Source organism: Carcharodon carcharias, chromosome 26 (genome assembly GCF_017639515.1).
Source record: "Carcharodon carcharias isolate sCarCar2 chromosome 26, sCarCar2.pri, whole genome shotgun sequence".
NCBI lineage: Eukaryota > Metazoa > Chordata > Chondrichthyes > Lamniformes > Lamnidae > Carcharodon > Carcharodon carcharias.
The window spans coordinates 13,232,951-13,252,269 of NC_054492.1; the positions used below are offsets into that span (position 1 = coordinate 13,232,951).

General features: G+C 44.5%; 1 protein-coding gene across 13 annotated transcripts in view; it reads left to right on the forward strand.

Moving 5' to 3' along the window:
• Positions 1-19,319, forward strand: part of sema4ba (sema domain, immunoglobulin domain (Ig), transmembrane domain (TM) and short cytoplasmic domain, (semaphorin) 4Ba) — a 439,407-nt gene that overhangs the window by 368,023 nt on the left and 52,065 nt on the right. For all 13 annotated transcript variants that reach the window (XM_041174645.1, XM_041174643.1, XM_041174648.1 and 10 more), the window contains 5 exons: positions 12,500-12,660; positions 15,090-15,152; positions 15,242-15,340; positions 15,432-15,543; positions 17,565-17,681. In XM_041174645.1, coding sequence (XP_041030579.1) covers positions 12,500-12,660; positions 15,090-15,152; positions 15,242-15,340; positions 15,432-15,543; positions 17,565-17,681 — 552 coding nt within the window. The remainder of the gene's footprint in view (positions 1-12,499; positions 12,661-15,089; positions 15,153-15,241; positions 15,341-15,431; positions 15,544-17,564; positions 17,682-19,319) is intronic.

Here is a 19,319-nt window from a genome sequence, read left to right on the forward strand (position 1 = left end):
ACAAATTACGACAGAGAGAGGGAGACACACACATGCAAGCATGCACACACACATGCATGCAAAAGGGCACACACACACATGCATGAGCACACACACACACACACACACACACACACACACACATGCCCAGGTGCATACGCATGCAGACACATATACACAAACACACCATACACACATACACGCACGTGCACTCAAACACATGCACACACAAAGACACACGCACAGTAGCACACATATGGAAACACACACACATGCACACACAAACACACACACACACACACACACACACACACATACACACACCTGTTGTTTGAACTTTTCTATTCAGCCTTTAATCCCAGTTCTGATCATATAGCTGAATTCCATTGAACAGGGAACTAATTTTTCAAGAAATAATATGCCTCGATCAGAATCATGGTTAAATTACAGTTAAAAACACCCAAAATTCCAAACCTTTTTATCACAAGCTGGTCATTTAGCAGTTCACTCAAATGAGAAACACTCTTTTTAAACGAGTGAAGGAATGGATGACAAATCACTTTGTTCATTCAGCTTTTGCTTTTCATTCAATTTCGTTCAAGATTTAAGTGAAGAAAGGATGACATTGATTTTTGAAAGATCTGACTGCTTTAATAAGGTTCCGAATGATATCTGAAAGATTACATTCAAAGATCAAATTAAGTCCGTGGGCTAAAGAATGACAGAGATGGATTACGGTTTTTATTAACATTGGCCTCCACATTAAAATGGGAAACTTGGGAATGCAAGTTATGGGCCTGTTTTGCATTGGTTGGTGGCAGTTACGGGATTGGGTTCAGTTGACTCTGTTGGGAATCTCTAAGTGCCTCAATTCAGTAATACCAAAATGACGTGGTTTGGGATGGTCCACATAAACAAAAGGTAGAATAAAGTTCTCTCAGAAGGTCGTTAGAATATGGAATTCTTTTCCCCAGAAAGCAGTGGAGGCTGGGTCATTGAATTTATTCAAAGCAGAGTTAGACAGATTTTTGATAGACAAGGGTTATGGGAGGCAGACAGAAAAGTGGAGTTGAGGCCTCAACCAGATCAGCCATGATCTTATTGTATGGCGGAGCAGGCTCAAAGGGCCGAATGGCCTAATCCTGTTCCTAAGTCCTAGGCTCTTATATGATAGTACCTACCATGACCCAAGCGCTTTACAACCAAGTAAGTATTTTTAAAGAGTAGTTATTGTCATAATGTAGGAAACTCAACAGCCAGTGTGTGCTCAGCAAGCTGTCCTACAAACGCAGTATTAGCTAGTCTGTTTGAGTGATGCTGACTTTGGGATAAATATTGACCAGAACACTGGGAAAAACTCTTTCGTTTTTCTTTGAAGTAATGTCTTGGGATCTTTTATGTTCACCTGAGAGGGCAGACAGATCATCAGTTTAACATCTCATTCAAAAGATGGCAGCACTGACAGTGCAGCATTCCCTCAGTACTGCACAGCTGTAGACCAGTGTTTTCCACAAGCTTGTAGGCTCATTATCATATTTATCGTATTGCTGTCTCAGTTAAAGCAGAAATGGGTGGGTCTGGGCTAGGAAATAGATTTCTCAGACAATAAACGCCCTGCTCCACACCCCCCCTGCCCTGCCCCACACCGCCCCGCACCACCCCACACCCCCCCCCCCCCCCAAAACCTGCCCAACTGACCCCAATCCACCTGTTATTTAGGTTTCAATTCCCTTCCTGGATTCTCAATTAGCCTCATGTGCATAGTGGCTATCCTATTGGATAACACTATAATAGATCCATTATTTGGCACTGAATCTGACCATAATGTCCGCCACACTCCATTGAACTGAAGGTGTGTAAGCCTTTGTGTAATCTGCCTGCATGAACTGCACACTACCACCATTTGACATGGATGAATGATTTGAAGGAACACTTCTCAGTACACCTGAACCCATTTCAGGTGAAGCGAGATTAGATTAATAATAGTTGAGACGAACAAGCTAAGACTGCTCCATAGTAACCATGCCGGCAGTGACTGGAAAGCACAAACAGCCCTCCCTCTCTCTTTCCAACTTTTATCTGATTCAAGTCCAGGGACCGATCCACTCAACGAGAAGCAATTAGATAAATTCTGCCTCCGTGTATTTGGCTTCTCTTGTAAACATGTTTGCTGTTTTTTAGTCATATTTGAGGTTCAATTGCTGAATGAATGGTTGTTAAATTATAGCAGAGCATAAGCAGAGATGAAACTCAACGCGATAAATTGTTCACGGTATTCCAAAGACGGCTGATTGCAAAATTCCATCTTGCCTGAGTGCAAACGTATTGTTTACAAGAGCAAGTCTGATTAGTGGCTAATTTGTCGCACAGGCTGTTCTGCTAAATACTAGGCCTATGGGAACTGTGAATAGATACCAGGAAGCTGAAGGGTTAATCCATTCGGGGATGGGAAGAATTGCCTGTCTTGGCTCAAGGACAGCTCGAGGAACTGAAAGCTTTCCCACAAATGTTGAAGTGGAGCACGGCTGAATGGTTTCCACACAAAAGGGTTCCACAGAGCGGTGCTGGCCTGCGGGTCTGCAACACTTAAGGGATGAAGGGGATACCTTCTGATGAGCATGGAAGCGAAAATGCTTTCAACCCTATCCTAGGGTGCATCACCAAGATGGCTTTTAGCTTTGACATGGTAGCTGATGGGTAAATTATCCGTGTAGTGTGGGGCACCAACTCTGATTGTACTCATTCCTAGAGGCCCCAGACGTGACCACCCATCCCCAATTGCCCTGCCCACTCACACATGCTCACCCATCTACCCCACCCCTGAACATCTTTAATACGTTTACAACTAATACACAGACACGTTCAAAGAAAATGAAAAACAAAATCTTTAAAAATCCACAACGTTTTTTTTAAACCCCCACCCCCGCCACCCCCCACCCTCCCCATCACCAAAGCTTTTCACAGCGTCCAGAAATTTATATTTCAATTCCTGGAGACTCCAGGACAATTCCTGGAGGATTGGCAACCACAGTGCAGCAGAAGTATCTGTTGAAAACTAAATTATTATTTAAGACCAGCTGGTATTTTCTGTCCTTCTCAATACTCTGTCATGTTATGGGTATGTACACCACTGGAATGAGAATCCAGAGAGTGTGTTCCACTCCCACTTTGGCAGTTTGAGAGTTTGAATTCCGTTTCTAACAAAATCTGGAAATAATTACCTGTTACCAGGAAAAGTGACCACGAAAGCTGTTATCTTGTTGCAAAGATTCATCTGGTTCACTATGGTCAACCTGCCATCCTTACCCAGCTGTCACTTTGTGTGACTCCATTTGCATGCTGTCTTTTATAACTGCCCTTTGAAAGGCCCTTAGTGCCAACTGTGGATGGGCTTCTGACTTCCACCAAGGATACCATCTATCCTTTGAGTGACTGTACCACACTGCTAAATGGGACAGACTCAGAGAACGTCCGGTGGCCCAAAACTGGGCATCTACGAGGCACTGTGGAACATCAGCAGCAGCAGAATTGTGTTCAACCACAATCTGGAAACTCAATGACCAGCATATCCCTCACTCTACCATTACCATCAAGTCAGGGGAATCAACCTGGGTCCAGGAGAAGTGGAGTGCAGGAGAGGATGCGAGGAGCAGCATCAGGCATACCTAAACATGAGGTGCCAACCAGATGAAGCTACAACAGAGGACTACATGCACGCTAAGCAGTGTGCAATAGACAGACCTAAGCAATTCCACAACTAACAGACTAGATCAAAGCTCTGCAGTTGTGATTGGTGGTGGACAATTAACTGGAGGGGGATTGGAGGACATGGAAGGAGTGCCCACCTATAAGTGCTAAAGGCTTATTAAGGCCTGTTGTCAGAGACTGACTGGGATTTTCCAGTTGGCCTCCAGCTCTGTGCAGCCAGCAGGGTGAGTACAGCGGCCTAGAGACAGCTCCCTGGCAGCAGACTGGAGGACAGCGCTTTCAGGCAGGCTTAGAAGCCCTGCCCGCTTCCCTGGTTCAGAAACAGCTGAAGGATGGAGGGGCTATTGACCTCCTTCCAACACTGCCCATCACCTCCCCCCCCCCCCCGCCAACCATCACCCTCCCCCGACAATGATGGCCCAGCTGCAAAGGCTTTTTTTTTAATGATTTAATATGTGAAGAAGCACACAACACGCTGGACGGTATCCTCAATGTGAACTTGGGACCTTGTCTCCACCGTCATGTTGGTCACTCCTAGCAATACATTTGTGACAGATAGATTGGCGAGGACCAGGTCAATACATTTGTGACAGATAGATTGGCGAGGACCAGGTCAAATAGATCTTTCCTCCTCGTTGGTTCTCTCACCACCTGCCGCCGGCTGGTCTAACCAATGTGTTCTTCAGGATTTGGCCAGCTCTGTCTGGCTTATTCTGTGCAGGGCTACGAGGGATTTGTTGATACGTTATTGCAAACAGTTTCCCCTTGTCCTATGGTGATCATCTTTCTGTTCCACACAAAGTAAAAGAACTAGAAGTCAAAATGAAGGTGGAATGGGGGCACAAATATTAAAAGTGTAGAAAGTCACCATAAAATGACCGATTAAAAGCTACTAAGGACTTATTAAAAACAACGCTGCCTTGATTGATCTGTCAGGGTAATCGGGAAATGGCAGGAAGTGAAATGCAAAATTGTGATTTTCTTAAAATGTTCATCCACTTAGTCTGTTACCCATAAACCCAAAAATAAGGCTTTTAACATTAAGCAGTTAATTGTTTCACAACAACATGGTTGAATTATATCATTTCACTTTGTAACGTTGAGCATCTTAGTCAAGGTGTTTTAATTGGAGTTTCTCAAAGGCCTTGATTTGAAGTTAATGTTTTTCCTAGACTTATCATTTCTGAGTTGAAGGAAGTTGGAACAACTGCTGGGCCTCTAGTTCCCAGGATGTCACTTGTGGCTCAGTTGGTAGTTCTCCGCTGTCTGAGTTCAAAGGTTGTTGGTTCAAGTCCTACTCCTGAGGCTTGAGTATAAAACCTAGGCTGCTGTTCCAGTGCAGGTTTAGAGAAGCAATGATTATCTGGGCAAAGGAGGAGTGCAACTAAGTAAAGTTATTAAAACGTTTGGCCTTCACTGTAAGAAGTCACATTTTCAACCAGAGGACCATAAGGAGATGATCCTCCACATTGGAATCAAATTCCTGGATTTTGGGCTGAGCTCCCCAGTGTCAACTGGGGAGCTCAGCCCAAAATCTAGGATTTGGGGGAGGGGGTGTACCCCAGAGATGTGCTGGGGAATCCCCTTCAAAAGTTCCCAGGTAGGGTTTGCATGTCAATTGCCCAGAAGTGCAACCTTCCTCTAGATAATTGCCCTGCATTGGGAACCATCCGAAACTGCGACTTAAATCACAAACTTCAAAATGTTCCGACTGTGTTACACAAATAGTTACCCAGAAAAAGCTAGAAGAATTAAAGCCTCTTCTAACTTCTGGGTATCTATTGTAAAGACCCAGATTGACAGCCCAGCGTGATTCCCCTGACCCCTCAACTACCCAACCCCCCACCCCCCGGTACTCCCACTCCCATCCTGCCCCCCCACCCCCCACCGCCGACTAACCAGCCCCCAAGGTATTACTGACAACCCCCCCCACCTCCCCCCAAACCCCCATGGGATTCACACCCACCGTGGGCCTGCAGCAATCCCCTCCCCTGACCAGACCCAACACCCCCCACATACCTTCCCCCTTCCCCTAGGGATCCGTCACCCCCACCCTCGAAGTTCTGACACCCCACCCCCCACCGAGATCTGACCCCACCTAATCGCTCCCCCAGAGGTCCCACAACCTCCACGGCCCATTGAGGTACATCCCCCCCCCCCACCCCGATGTCTGCTCCCTCACCCACCCCACCCCCACCCCCTTCACCTAACCCAAGGTCCGAAACCCGCACCCCCCCCCATGCCCCTCCCAGGAGTTCCGACCCACCCCTTCAGTGTGGTCCAACCCCACCCTCCCCCAAGGTCCCACACACTCCCCTTCCCCTTCAGGTCCATCTGCCCTCCCAACAGGATTTGTCCCCCTCCACTCCCCACCCGCCCCCTCCACCGAGGTCTAACACCCCTCACTCCCTTCCCGAGGTCCTAACCCTCTTGCTCCCCCTGAGTTCCAACCCACCAAGGTCCAACCTCACCCCACCTCCCCCTGAGGTCCGACCCCTGCAGCATTCCAAAGTCCAATAGCCCATCCTCTCCCGAGGCCCTAACACACCACCCCCACCAGCCCCCAATCTCCAATCCCCTTCACCCCCCAAATCCTATCCACTTACATTAGACACTTGGCTTCTTCCTAGCCTTTAAATTTCATGGGACCTTTAAACTTACCAGTAAAAATGGTGTGTCCTCCCTCACTACGACGGAGCTGCATTTCAACACCGGGCCTCGAGGATGGGCTGCACTTCCTTTATCTCACCCGGCCTGAGCCAGAAGATCGGGCAAGACCGGCTGGGAAAAAAATGAACATATGTAATTGGGCACGGAGTGGCAATCCGATGCTGCTTGCTACTCCGAGGAAGCTATGGCCCATCATTAGAGACATACCTGCCCTGCATAACAAAAGCACTGAGGCTCTCAAAATCCATGGGTTTGGGGGAGAAATGCTGAGCCTGTTTGCGCGGAATTACTGTCGTTGTCTCCACTCTTGATTGGGGCCTTAGGAAGGCTTCTTCATCACCCTGACAACATTGGGCACCTGTACCATTGTTGATGCATGGGGGGTGCTTGCATTCGTAGACCTGCTGAGTGCTATGGACTGGCCTAGTTGTGGCAGAGGGGGTAGCTGGGGTTGGAGGCGGTAGAGGAGGTGGCGGGGGGGGGGTGTCGGTGGGGTGTGCTGAAGAAACGTATTGGTTTACTAGCCAAAGATGTAATAGGATTTGGAGCCAAGGCAGGTGGATGAAGTTAGGCTACAGATCAACCATCATCTCATTTTTAAGAGGAACAGGCCCAAGGGGCTGAATAGCCTCCTCTGTTCCTAAGTTCCTGAGCTCTTAGGCTCTTCTGACAATGATGTTTCAGTGAACAAAATCCCACCCCTCCGCAGTTTTCTTGGAGTTGTGCTTTTTCTCAGACCTGCTTCCATTGGCCATGTGCCAGATCTCACCAAAACCACAGGAGATGGGAATTCACAATGTAGTGAGTCCCTGGCTCCCAGGGCCCGACCCCTTTAGGACTAGGGCCATGGATGACTCTTAATACCCTCTAAAGTTGCATCTGGGGAAACAGGGAATGAGAAATAAATACATAATTGACATTATAACCCACTACCTGGGATCAAACATGTAGAATTTCAAAAAACTGCCACTATCTGTCAAAAACAAGAATATTTGTAACATTGCTTGACAAGGGCCAGTATGGACTCGGTGGGCTGAAGGGCCTCCTTCTGTGCCATCCTGGCTCTAAGGTTGAGGGAAATAACAGCCACTTTAACCCAAAAGCAAAAGACCACAAAACAGAAAATGCTGGAAATAATCAGCAGGTCAGACAGCATCTGTGGGGAGTGAAACAGGGTTAATGTTTCATCAGAACTGGAAGATGACCGAGATATAACAGTTTATTTTACAGCATAAGAATCTTATCTCTTGAAGTTGACTGCAGACTTCTTTTTGACGTGGCCAGACTTGAACAGCCCAGCTGTGCGTTGAACTGACAAAGCCAAACGCTATATTGGTTGGCAGATGACGGGCAGCAGATTAAAGAACAGCCCCAATCTGGGATTCAGATCTATAACCACAGCAGTGGTTTGGTACCACAGAAACCACATGTGGTATGCAGTTGGACTGGAGCCGAGCTCAGACTGTTCCGGGAAAGATGATAATGGATCATCTAACCTCGCAGAAGATTGTCCTGTCTTGCTGTATCAGGAGCCGGTTGGCTCTCTAGGGAGATAAAGGCTCCTTCAAATATATTTTGTAATATTTTAGATTGTGTATTATGAAGATTATAAGGAGGCAGCCTCTACGTTTAGTTGACTAGAGATTTAGGATAGGCCTGAGTAATGTTTCTTATTCATCAACAAGTTCAGAGGTTTTAATATACTATTTAACAGGCAATTGCTGTAGATAGATTAACACCTTGACCTATGCCTTGTCCCCACAGTATCTGTGTTTCAGAAGACAACTGGTCTAGTAAGTTCCCAATTAGGCAGGGAAAAAGAGGCTTGCCTTTCTGTAGCACTCTTCATGTCCACCATATGAATGTCTTTACAGGCAACTGATTACTTTTGAAGTGTAATCTCTGTTATAACTTAGGAAACATGGCAACCCATTTACACAGAGCAAGCTCCCACAAACAGCAATGCGATAATGGCCAGATAATTTGTCTTTCTGATATGGATTGAGAGATAAGTATTGGCCAGGACACTGGCGATAACTTCCCTGTTCTCCTTCGAAAGAGTCTTTTTTTCATTCTCTCACAGGATGTGGGCGTCGCTGGGAAGGCCAGCATTTGTTGCCCATCCCTAATTGCCCTTGAAATAAATGGCTTTCTCGGCCATTTCAGAGGGCAGCTAAGAGTCAACCACATTGGTGTGAGCCTGGAGTTATGTGTAGGCCACAGCAGGTAAAGGTGACAAATTTCCTTCCCTAAAGGACATTAGTGAACCAGGTGGGTCTTTACGACAATCGATGATGCTTTCACGTTCACGATTACTGAGACTAGCTTATATTCCGGATTTATTAATTGAATTTAAATTTCACCAGCAGTCGTGGTGAACCTGTGTCCCCAGAGCTGGATTACTAGTCCAGTGACCTGAGCAGGCAGTTTAATATCTCATCCAAAGGACAGCACTTCCAGAAGTGCAATATTCCCTCAGTATTTTACTGGAGTATCTGCCTTGATTTTTCTGCTGAAAGCGCTGAATGACATTTGACCCTGAAACTTTGTGATTCGGAGGCAAGAATACTACCAACTGGGCCACAGCTGATCTCCAGACAAAAGGCATGTGCACATTTCTTTCCGGAAGTGCACTGCCTATCGTATAGCAAAAGGAAAGAAAATAGGTGCCCAGGGATGATTGTTAGGCCTTCAGCACTTGCAATTAAGCAATCTAATGCCTGAGACCCCAGTTTAAGATAATTGCCCTGAGGCAGCCTCACAGACTATGCTGAGTAAAACCAGACATCAGGATGCTGGCCACCTGTAAGACATGATACCGGCCAAAGTGATGGGCTTTAAGGAGCAACTTAAAGGAGGAGAGAGAGCCGGAGAGGGAATTCCAGAGCTCGGATTGGATACCGTATGAGCTAGGTGTGGAAAAGGGGCTCTCCTCGATCACTAGTCTCCAAGAATGGTCTTTAAATTGCAGCTTAAAAAAATAACTTCAGTCGTCAACAAGGACAATGTTGGACAAGTGCAGGAATTTCCCTGAGCCAGACCAATGGCCTCTTTGATCATTATTTCTGAGAGTTTTCTACTGTGGGCTTGTGGTCAGCAAAAGTCTTTTCAGACATCAGCTCTTGCAGCCATTAGACAAGCGGAGATTTCCATTTTATCTTTCTCATTGGGTCTGTTTCAAACTCGGGTCCCAGAGCAGAGGCGAAGGGTCTGCTCAAATGTACTCTCTCCAGTCCCACCCATTTTGCTCTGAATTTGAACCCATTATCGCGAATTGAAACTCGAGAGAAATGCTGTTCAAACAGCAACGTTTTTGACACATTCCTGAATAACTTGCCAGGAAGCCAACACTTTTATTTTGATTGCACATGTTGTCTTATAAAGTAGAAGAGAATAAAATGAAGAAGCTCAATGTAACGTAATAAAGACAAGTTGTTAACAAATTCTTTGTAGTGTTGCAGAATCTTACAGCATAGAAGGGGCCATTCAGCCCATCATGCCTGTGTTGACTCTTTGAAAAAAACTATCCAATTAGCCCCACTCCTCCCACTCTTTTCCTATAGACCTTCTGATTTCTCCTTTTCAATATCTATCCATTTACCTTTTGTAAGTTTCAACTGAATCTGCTTCCACATCCCTCTCAGCGCATTGCAGATCAAAGCACCTTGCTGTGTAAAAATATTCTCCTCCTCATTCGTCTCCCAATAATCTTAAATCAGTGACCTCTGGTTACCAACTCTCCTGCCAATTGAAACAGTTTCCCCCTACTCTACCAAAATCCTTCATCATTTTGAACACATCTATCAAATCTCCTCTTAACCGTCTCTGCTCTAATGAAGACAATCCCAGCTTCTCCAATCTCCGATCTACATAACTGACATCCTTCGTCCCTGGTGCCCCTCGGGTAAATCTCCTCAACGCTGTCTTCAAGGTCCTGACATCCTTCCTAAAATGTGGTGTCCATAAATAGATGCAATACTCCACCTGAGGCTCAACCAGTAACTCTCAAAATAATTGTACGGACACAAACCCTGAAATGAGATAGCAGCAAAATGTCATTGGATTTGATGGTAGCATGTAAACTAATCAGCGTGCTAAATTATTAATCAATTCAAATTAATTTGCAGTTTAGTTTTGTGTCAGCATGCTGGAATCCTGACTGAGCATGGAGAAGTGAATTGATCTTCACAGCACTGAAACCAGTATTCACTGGTTTCTCAAGAATAAGCAAATAGGTGCCACAAAGACTAATATAAGTCTGCACTCTGCTTGGGTCAATTTTATTTCCCCAGTGTAACTCTTTATTCAAAATTCCAGCATGGACATTGTGAGTAATGAAGCCAGAGGCTATTGAAAAATTAATAAATTTATGATATTTGTTAAATCTTCCCCTTCCTAGTTCAGTGCCTAGAATATTGAACCGACTGTGTTTATATTCAAGTTATATCCAAAGATGACTGTTTACTCATTTTTTCTTGACCTTAGTTCAAATATGACATTTTGGCAGCCATTAAAATATAATTAGACACAGGCAAAGTGACGGGTATCAATATTTAGAATAGAAAGAGTAATGTTTCATAAATATTTAAGCTCACGAATTTCCCTGTAACATTTTTGCAGTGTCACCAGAGAAGGGTTTTTAATGTCCAGATGGTTCGCTCATGGAATTAAAGTTGTTTCCATTGAATAATAGAATGGCCATAGCATAGTAGAAGGCCATTCGGGCCATTGTGTCTGTGCTGGCTCCCTGTTAGAACAACTCACTGGTGCTACTCCCCTTGGCGCTGCAAATTCTTTCTTTTCAGATAATGATCCAATTATCTGTTGAAAGCCATGATTAAATCAGCCTCCACCACACAGTACATCACGTTATGATGGTGCAGCTTAAAGGACTGTTTTAAAGAGTAACTGGTCTAGCTCCCATGCCGTTGCACAAAGGGAGTAAAAGACAATCCAGTCTTCAGTTTAAATGGGTTTAAAGGGCCACGGACATTTAAACCAGGGTGTGCAGATGTAAATTAGTTCCCATTTTAACATAATTGGCCTTAAAAAATTGGCTGTTCATATCTTCTAAGTATAGTTAAGTGCCAGCTTGCTGTTTTGTGGTCTTTAAGTCAGATGATTGGAGGTTCAAGACCACTACAGGCTAAAGCAGATTATCTCGTCTGAAACTTCAGGTGCAGTGCTGGGAGTGTGCTGCATTGTTGGAGGTGCCATCTTTCAAATGATCTGTTAAACCAAAACCCCATCTGCTGATGTCGCATAAACAATCTCATGGCATTGTTCAAAGAAATGGGAAGACCTCCCAGTGTTTAGGCCATCATTGCTCCCACAACCACAACCAGTATAAACAGATCAGCTGGTCACTCAGTCATTTACATGGATTGCACCTCAAAATTCGTGTGTTACTTTTAGAGGCATGAATTAATAAGGCATCACATAGATGCAAAACCTTCCTTTCTGAATCCTTTCCTCGCTACCTTTGAAAAGAAACCCAAAAACGTTTGCATAAATATTTTGACTTCAAATGTTTTATGGAAAGATTGGAGAAATTGGGACTGTTCTCCTTGGAGAAGAGAAGGTTGAGAGAAGATTTGACAGAGGTATCCAAAATCATGAGGGGTCTGGACAGAGTAGATATGGAGCACCTGTTCGCATTGAACCAGAGGACACAGATTTAAGGTAATTGGCAAAAGAAGCAATGGCGACATGCAGAGCAACTTTTTCACAGCGAGTGGTTAGGATCTGGATTGCCCTAAAATGTGGTGGAGGCAGGGTCAACCAAGACTTTCAAATGGGAATTGGATCATTATCTGAAAAGGAAAACATTTCAGAGATATGGGGAAAAGGCAAGGGAGTGGCACTGGGTGAATTGCTCCTTCAGATGGCCAGCAAAGACATGTGGGCTGAATGGCCTCCTTCTGTGCAGTAAACATTCTATGATTCTACTGCATCCATTTGAGCTTCAGTTTTTAAACCATTAATGACCCCCCCACCCCGCACTGCCCCCAACCCCACCATCCTGCATAAAGTAAAACTTCCATAAGGCCTGACCAACCTGAGCTAGAAGCTGCTGTCAACTCCCTCTCTGAGGAAGGGATCATGTCACTTTCTCTAACCCATGTGGCTCCTCCTTTCGCAGATAACACAGACAGACCAGTCAAACATTTCTACCGAGATGGAGTGCGGAACTACACCAAGCTGCTGCTGAGTGCTGAGCGAGGAGTGCTCTATGTTGGTGCAAGAGATGCTATTTTCTCCTTGGATGTTTCAGATATTGCTCCCAATAAATTCAAAAATGAGGTATATTCATATTTATATCTGTAAGGTGATGGGAAGGTATCTTGACACTGGGCAAATTAGTGCTGTCATATTTTGTTACTTCTCTTTATAGTCTCTTATAACTGTCATCAATTTAAGAATTAACGGATAATTAGTGCTATTGTATGAAGGAAAATTTCTTTTGACTGTAGACGCATATCCATTGGAAACTAGATTTCCACTATCAAATCACATATTGCTGTCAGCTGTCAGAGTTGTACACCCAGATACAGGACACAGAGCCACAGAGATACTGTTCTGTCACATTATTTTAGCAAATGTCCCTCAATCCCCTCCCCCCACCATCTCTGCCATTAGGTATTGGGCTCCTCTCGCTGGCAGGGTGACTGACAGGATATCTACTCCTGTCAGTCACTCATGTTGTGTAATTACCGAACCAACATGAGCCCAGCTTCCCAAAGGCTGTGAAGACAAATCCTCTGTTGTCTCGGTTGTCAATTTTGAGGCAGCCTCATCCCAGACCTGACTGAAGTGATCCAATTGGTTTTAAGGTTACCAGGTCAGCGGCAGCTAGATATCTCCATGAAATGAGCCAGTGCAGCTCCTCTGGTTAACAATCTTGAATTGAATATTTATAACCAGAATTTCACAGAACCACTTTCCTAGAGAGCAAGATAAATCCCTGTTACTAATATCAGTCGGTATCAGTACCCACACTGACCATTGCCACCAAAACTATCACCACAGTGTTGAACCCTTTTACTGACTGCAGATTAATTTCTAAAAGCAAATTAAATTGAACATTGCAGTACTGTTTATACCCTGCTGTTGAGTGGATTTACAAAGCCAAACTTGGGTGCTCAAAGGGCGTGGACAGGTAGGCAAACACATCAGTAACGTATGAAGAGTTTTGTTGAATTGTACGCCTTTATTGATAGAAACAGTCATTCACCAAATTCGATTACCCCTGAGAAAAGGACAGTGGTAAATCACTGATTATAATGGAAATGGTTTTCCCAGTGTGTCACAGAAACACAGCAAGGGATGGTTTTTGACATTAGACAGGGATCCCATCCAATTCCTCTAGTCCTCTGTTAGGTTTATTTCCTCGCTGATTTTACATTAGTTAGAGGGATTCTCTGCATAGGAAATGGTTCATGTCGTTTTTAAAAAAATCTCTCAGAATGCTGTTCTTTTTTAAATTATTCTCTTTATTGTAAGTAAAGACACAAAAAGTGCACTTTTCGGTATTTTAGGACGAGATGATTAAACGCTTTCTCCTGAGGGACATCAACTGTTATGAAGCATGAGTTGGTTTTTAAGGAGTTGCATTAGTCGATTGTTTAGAAGGTGGCCATAAATTCCCCACAGAATCCAGCCTTCAAATAGGAAACTATCTAGAAACATCTCAAAGGGGTGACTGTGTGCATCTTAATGTGGCTGCCAATCACGACTGACAGGAGCTGCTGAAAAGGGAGGCCTCCCTGTTATAATGGGAGGCAGCCAAATAACTATGTGGTAATTGGCTCCTTCTGCTCATTCCACAATCAAACTCTCGTGTTCACTCATTCCTCCTGTCACTGGGAAATACATTTGATCGCAGAACAGAGCCTCAGGAAGATGGAGGTCAGATAAAAGGTCAGCCAAGATCTTGTTGAATGGCACCGTAGACTTGAAGGGCCAAATGGACAATGGCTGCTTCTATATTCCCAGCAGCGCAGCAGTACTTGTGTGCAGTACTGTTTATACCCTGCTGTTGAGTGGATTTACGAAGCCAAACTTGGGTGCTCAAGGGGCATGGACAGGTAGGCAAACACATCAGTAGTTAGCCATAGTCTATGAGGAACCCTAGGCTTCTCCCTCTGTTAGAGAGAGACAAGGGATTGTATAGTTTGAGGGGCACTACTTCACATCAAGCATGAAGCAAGGCAAGGAGACAGCCTTCAGGGGATTGAACCCGCACTGTTGGCATCATTCTACACCACTGCCTAGCCATCTAGCCAACTGAGCTAACCTACCCAGCTAGCCCCACACAAAGAATTCAAGGGGTTGAGATTGTACCACGCTGTGTAGAATGAACCTAATATGGAGTTAAGCCATTTTCTAGACACCTCGACGTAAATGAAGTGGCCTAACGCCTTTACAACCAAAGGACACCTGGAAAATGTCCAACCAAGTGTTGGGTTAAGCCATATCCTCAGTATCCCTGACCCAAATAATGCCTAAACATCTGGTGCCAGCGAGCTTAAAAAATTGTCAACAGATTATTGGTGCCTCCTGCTGCTGGAACAAAATACTGTGCTATTCCCTCCCTTTGACGGTACTCTAGCTGAAGGTAAGCTAGTGAAAGGTTGTTGTTATTTACATGGAATAATTTCTGGAACAGATGTTGAAACCCATTTTCAAATGTTAATGCAAGTTCTTTAACTTTATTCATATACCCTTTACAGGTTATCTGGGAAGCCCCAGAGCAAAAGAGGAACGAATGTCATTTTAAGGGCAAAAGCTTATCGGTAAGGCTCCTTGCTATGAGAATTAACTGTTGAGGTACATTTAAGACCAACAGTGAGCGATAGGTTCTAACATGTTTGTCTGGTTGCAGAGTGATTGCTTCAATTACATCAAGATCCTCCTCCAGGTGAACAGTACACACATTTATGTTTGTGGAACCTATGCTTTCAGCCCCACTTGTGCCTACATTGTAAGTGTTGACACTGCTGCCTTTAGATATTAAGAGGTAAAATGTCACCAGGAAGTTGCGCAAAGTGTAATCTATTATCTTTTCCTCGTAGCTTACCACCGACTTCTCTCTTGCAAAAGGTCCCAATGGTAATCTCTTAATGGAAGATGGAAAAGGCCGATGTCCCTTTGACCCAACCTATAAGTCGACTGCAATTATGGTTGGTGGGTAAAAGCCGGTTTCAAGCAGTTCTTACCCAATATATGATTAAAACTCATTAAATGAGGCAGTACCCTGAGCCAGTAAACTGTCAGATTATAGGGTTGGTGGTTGGAACACACATCTTAATCCCAGTTAACAACAGCGATCACTTTGCTGATCAAACACCGTTTCTGCCAATGGATTCAACTCTTCCAGAAGCTTCTGTCAGTTTTTCCTTCCCTGGCATCTAGAGGATTGAATGGTAATCTAACTGAGTTCTTTAAATTGAAAAAGGATTCAGATAAAGAGAAAATGCCTCTTCTCGTTGGGGGAGTCCAGAACTAGATAGCAAATCTTAAAAGGAGAGCCAGGCCAAAGAGGGAGATTGAGAAAGTCTTCTTAAAACAAATGGTAGTAGAAATCTTGAAGTATCTCCCCAAGAAGTCTGTAGAGACTGGATCAATTGGGATTCAAGACTGAGGTTGACAGATTTTTGTTAGGTTAGGGTTACAAAGGATATGGAGCAAAGGTGGGTTAATGGTGTTGAGGTGCAGATCAGCCATCATCTAGTTGGTGTAACAGGCATGAGGAGCTGAATGGCCACTTCTGTTTCTGTCGATTCCGCTCAATCTGCAGGTTTCAATGCTATACACATTACAGCCTTGCTCCAAACATGGACAAGAGAGCTCAATTCCAGAGGGGAGGTGAGAGTGACTGCACCCCTGACATCAAGGCCACATTTGACAGAGTGTGGGAGCCCTAGTAAAATTGAAGTCAATGGGAATCGGGGAGGAAACACTTCAGTGGCTAGAATCAGAGCTAGCACAAGGTTGTAGTCATTGGAGGCCAATCATCTCAGTCCCAGGATGTCTCTGTAGAAGTTCCTCAAGGTAGTGTCCTAAACCCAACCATATTCAGCTGTTCTATCAATAACCTTCCTTCCATCATAAGATCAGAAGTCAGGATGTTCACTAATGAATGCACAGTGTTAGCCCCATTTGCAATTCCTCAGATACTGAAACAGTCAGTACTTGAATGCAGCAAGACCTGGGCAAGATTTAGGCTTGGTCTAAGAAGTGGCAACTAACATTTGCACCATACAAGTGCCAGGCAATAACCATCAAGGCAAGGAACAGTCTAAACACCTCCCCTCAACATTCAATTGCATTACCATCGCTGAATTCCCCACTGACAACATCCTGGGTGTCACCATTGACCAGAAACAAAATTGGACGAACCATATAAATACTTTGGCTACAAGACTAGGTTAGAGGCTGGGAATTCTACAGTGAATAACTCACCTTCTGACTTCCCAAAGTCTGTCCACCATCTACAAGGGACAAGTCAGGAGTGTGGATGGAATATTCTTCAATTGCCTGGATGAATGCAGCTCCCACAACACTCAAGGAGCTCAAAACATCCCAGGACAAAGCAGCGCACTTGTTTGGTGCCCCATCCACCACCTCCAACATCCGTTCTGTCCACCGCTGACACACAGGGGCAGCAATGTGTACCATTTACAAGATGCGCTGCAGCCACAATTCCTTCAACAGCACCTTTCAAACCCACAACCTCTACCTCCTAAATGGACAAGGGCAGAAAGTGCATGGGAACACCATCATCTGCAAATTCCCCTCCAAGCCACACACCATCCTGACTTGGAACTATATCGCTGTTTATTCACTGTTGCTGAGTTAAAATGCTGGAACTCTCACCCTAACAGCACTGTGGGTTTAACTACACCACATGGACTGCAGCAGTTCACGAAGGCAGCTCACCACCACCTTCACAAGGGCAACTAGGGATGGGCAATAAATGCTGACCTTCCCAGCAATACTTGCAACTCATGAATGAATAAAGAAAAAGCACTGAATCAGTGAGGTGCTATATTTTTGTTTCATTCTTTAAATGGTTGGGTTCAATGTAGATCTTTGTGTTTTACATTTGGACGATTAATATTAGATATATAAATATGTAAAGATTGTTTATTAAACACAGAATTCTATGGATATTTTTAATCTGTGTTTGTCTTTATTTTTACCAGAAGGAGAATTGTACGCAGGAACTGTCAGCAATTTTCAGGGAAATGAGCCAATCATTTCAAGAAGCCTGGGTAATAAACCACCCTTAAAAACTGAGAACTCTCTCAATTGGCTCCAGGGTAAGTATCAGGCAACAAATGCTGAAATGTGAATTCTTAGGAAGGATGTCTTAAAAATAATCATTCAGCCCACATCAAAAAGGCATTTTTCAGAGTGGTGTTGCTGGTGTGTAAAGGTGGCACAGAGAGGTGGGATCACTGATGATTGCTGATCTCAGCTATGCCATTAAAGGGAGGTGTAGAGGACAGGATAGATGCTACTCCACAAGGAGGAGAGAAAATCCAAAGGCAGATCAATGCAAGCAGCTAGATTAAGAAATACCTGGGAACAAGGCTCTGTGTACCTCTGATGTGATGACAACTTGCAAGAAGAGCTCCTGCCTTGCTAAACAGCATGGTACTACCAAGTCCCTGCACCCTGCCAAACTCTTCCACCCTACCAAAGTGTCCTGCCCTACCAATCTCTCTCCCCTTACCGAACTCTCCCCTTACCAAACTATCCCCCCCCACCAAACTCTCCCCTTATCAAACTCTCCCCCCCACCAAACTCTCCCACCCACCCACCAAACTCTCCCACCAAACTCTTCCCCCCACCAAACTCTTCCCCCCACCAAACTCTTCCCCCCACCAAACTCTTCCCCCCACCAAACTCTCCCCTCCACCAAACTCTCCCCTCCACCAAACTCTCCCCTCCACCAAACTCTCCCCTCCACCAAACTCTCCCCTCCACCAAACTCACCCCCTCCACCAAACTCACCCCCTCCACCAAACTCACCCCCTCCACCAAACTCTCCTGTCCTACCAAACTCTGCCACCCTACCAAACACTTCTTTCCTGACAAACCCATGTGTCCTGCCAAATTCTCCTATCCTGCCAAGCTCTTCCCACCCTGGTACTGTATACCAAGCTGCCTTTGAATCTCAGAATAACACTCAAGGTTCAGTATAACTGAGGTCGAGTATGTTAAGGTATGACATGCTTAGGCAGTGCGAGCACAACTAATAATAGAAAGTCAGATGCACAATCTTCTGAACTGATGCATTTACCAAATGAGTGGGTTATGTGTCCACAAAAAAGCATGTTAGCATTTACCTCTGTAATTCTATGTAATTTTAACCCATCAAGTATGACTCTCCAGATTTTTTATTAATTAATATATTGCAGCATTAACTTTATAGGGCTATAATGCACTAAACTTCCTCTGGACAAGCAATAGAAATTGAAAGTGAACTTACATGAAAATAACAGGGTTATGTAAGAGGTGGCTGCTTAATGTAGCTGCAGACAACCAGAGCCTCTTGATAGTGGAGCAGTCACTTAGCTCAACAGATTCTAGTTTGGACCCTGAGGCAAATATCCACATGCACTTCAAGAGATTTATGAGACTGCAGGTCCTGATCACAGGCAATGAATATTCTGGCATTTCTTTCTTGGTGACATAGCTGAACTAAAAGTATCAATAAACTTTCCATTTGGACTTCTCTTATCACTGGCGATGTTTTACTGAGCCTGGCTGAGATGAAGTAAAACATTAATGGCAACTGAAGTCTTGCCTTTAACCATTTTGTTGCTGTCCGGACAGAAGGACAGTTTATTGAGTACAGGTATTCATTGTGTACATTTACTTCTCTGTATAACATAGATTCTTGTGCCAGGCTCGGTGTTAGCTGAGACAGATTTTCACCGCAAGGAGAACTC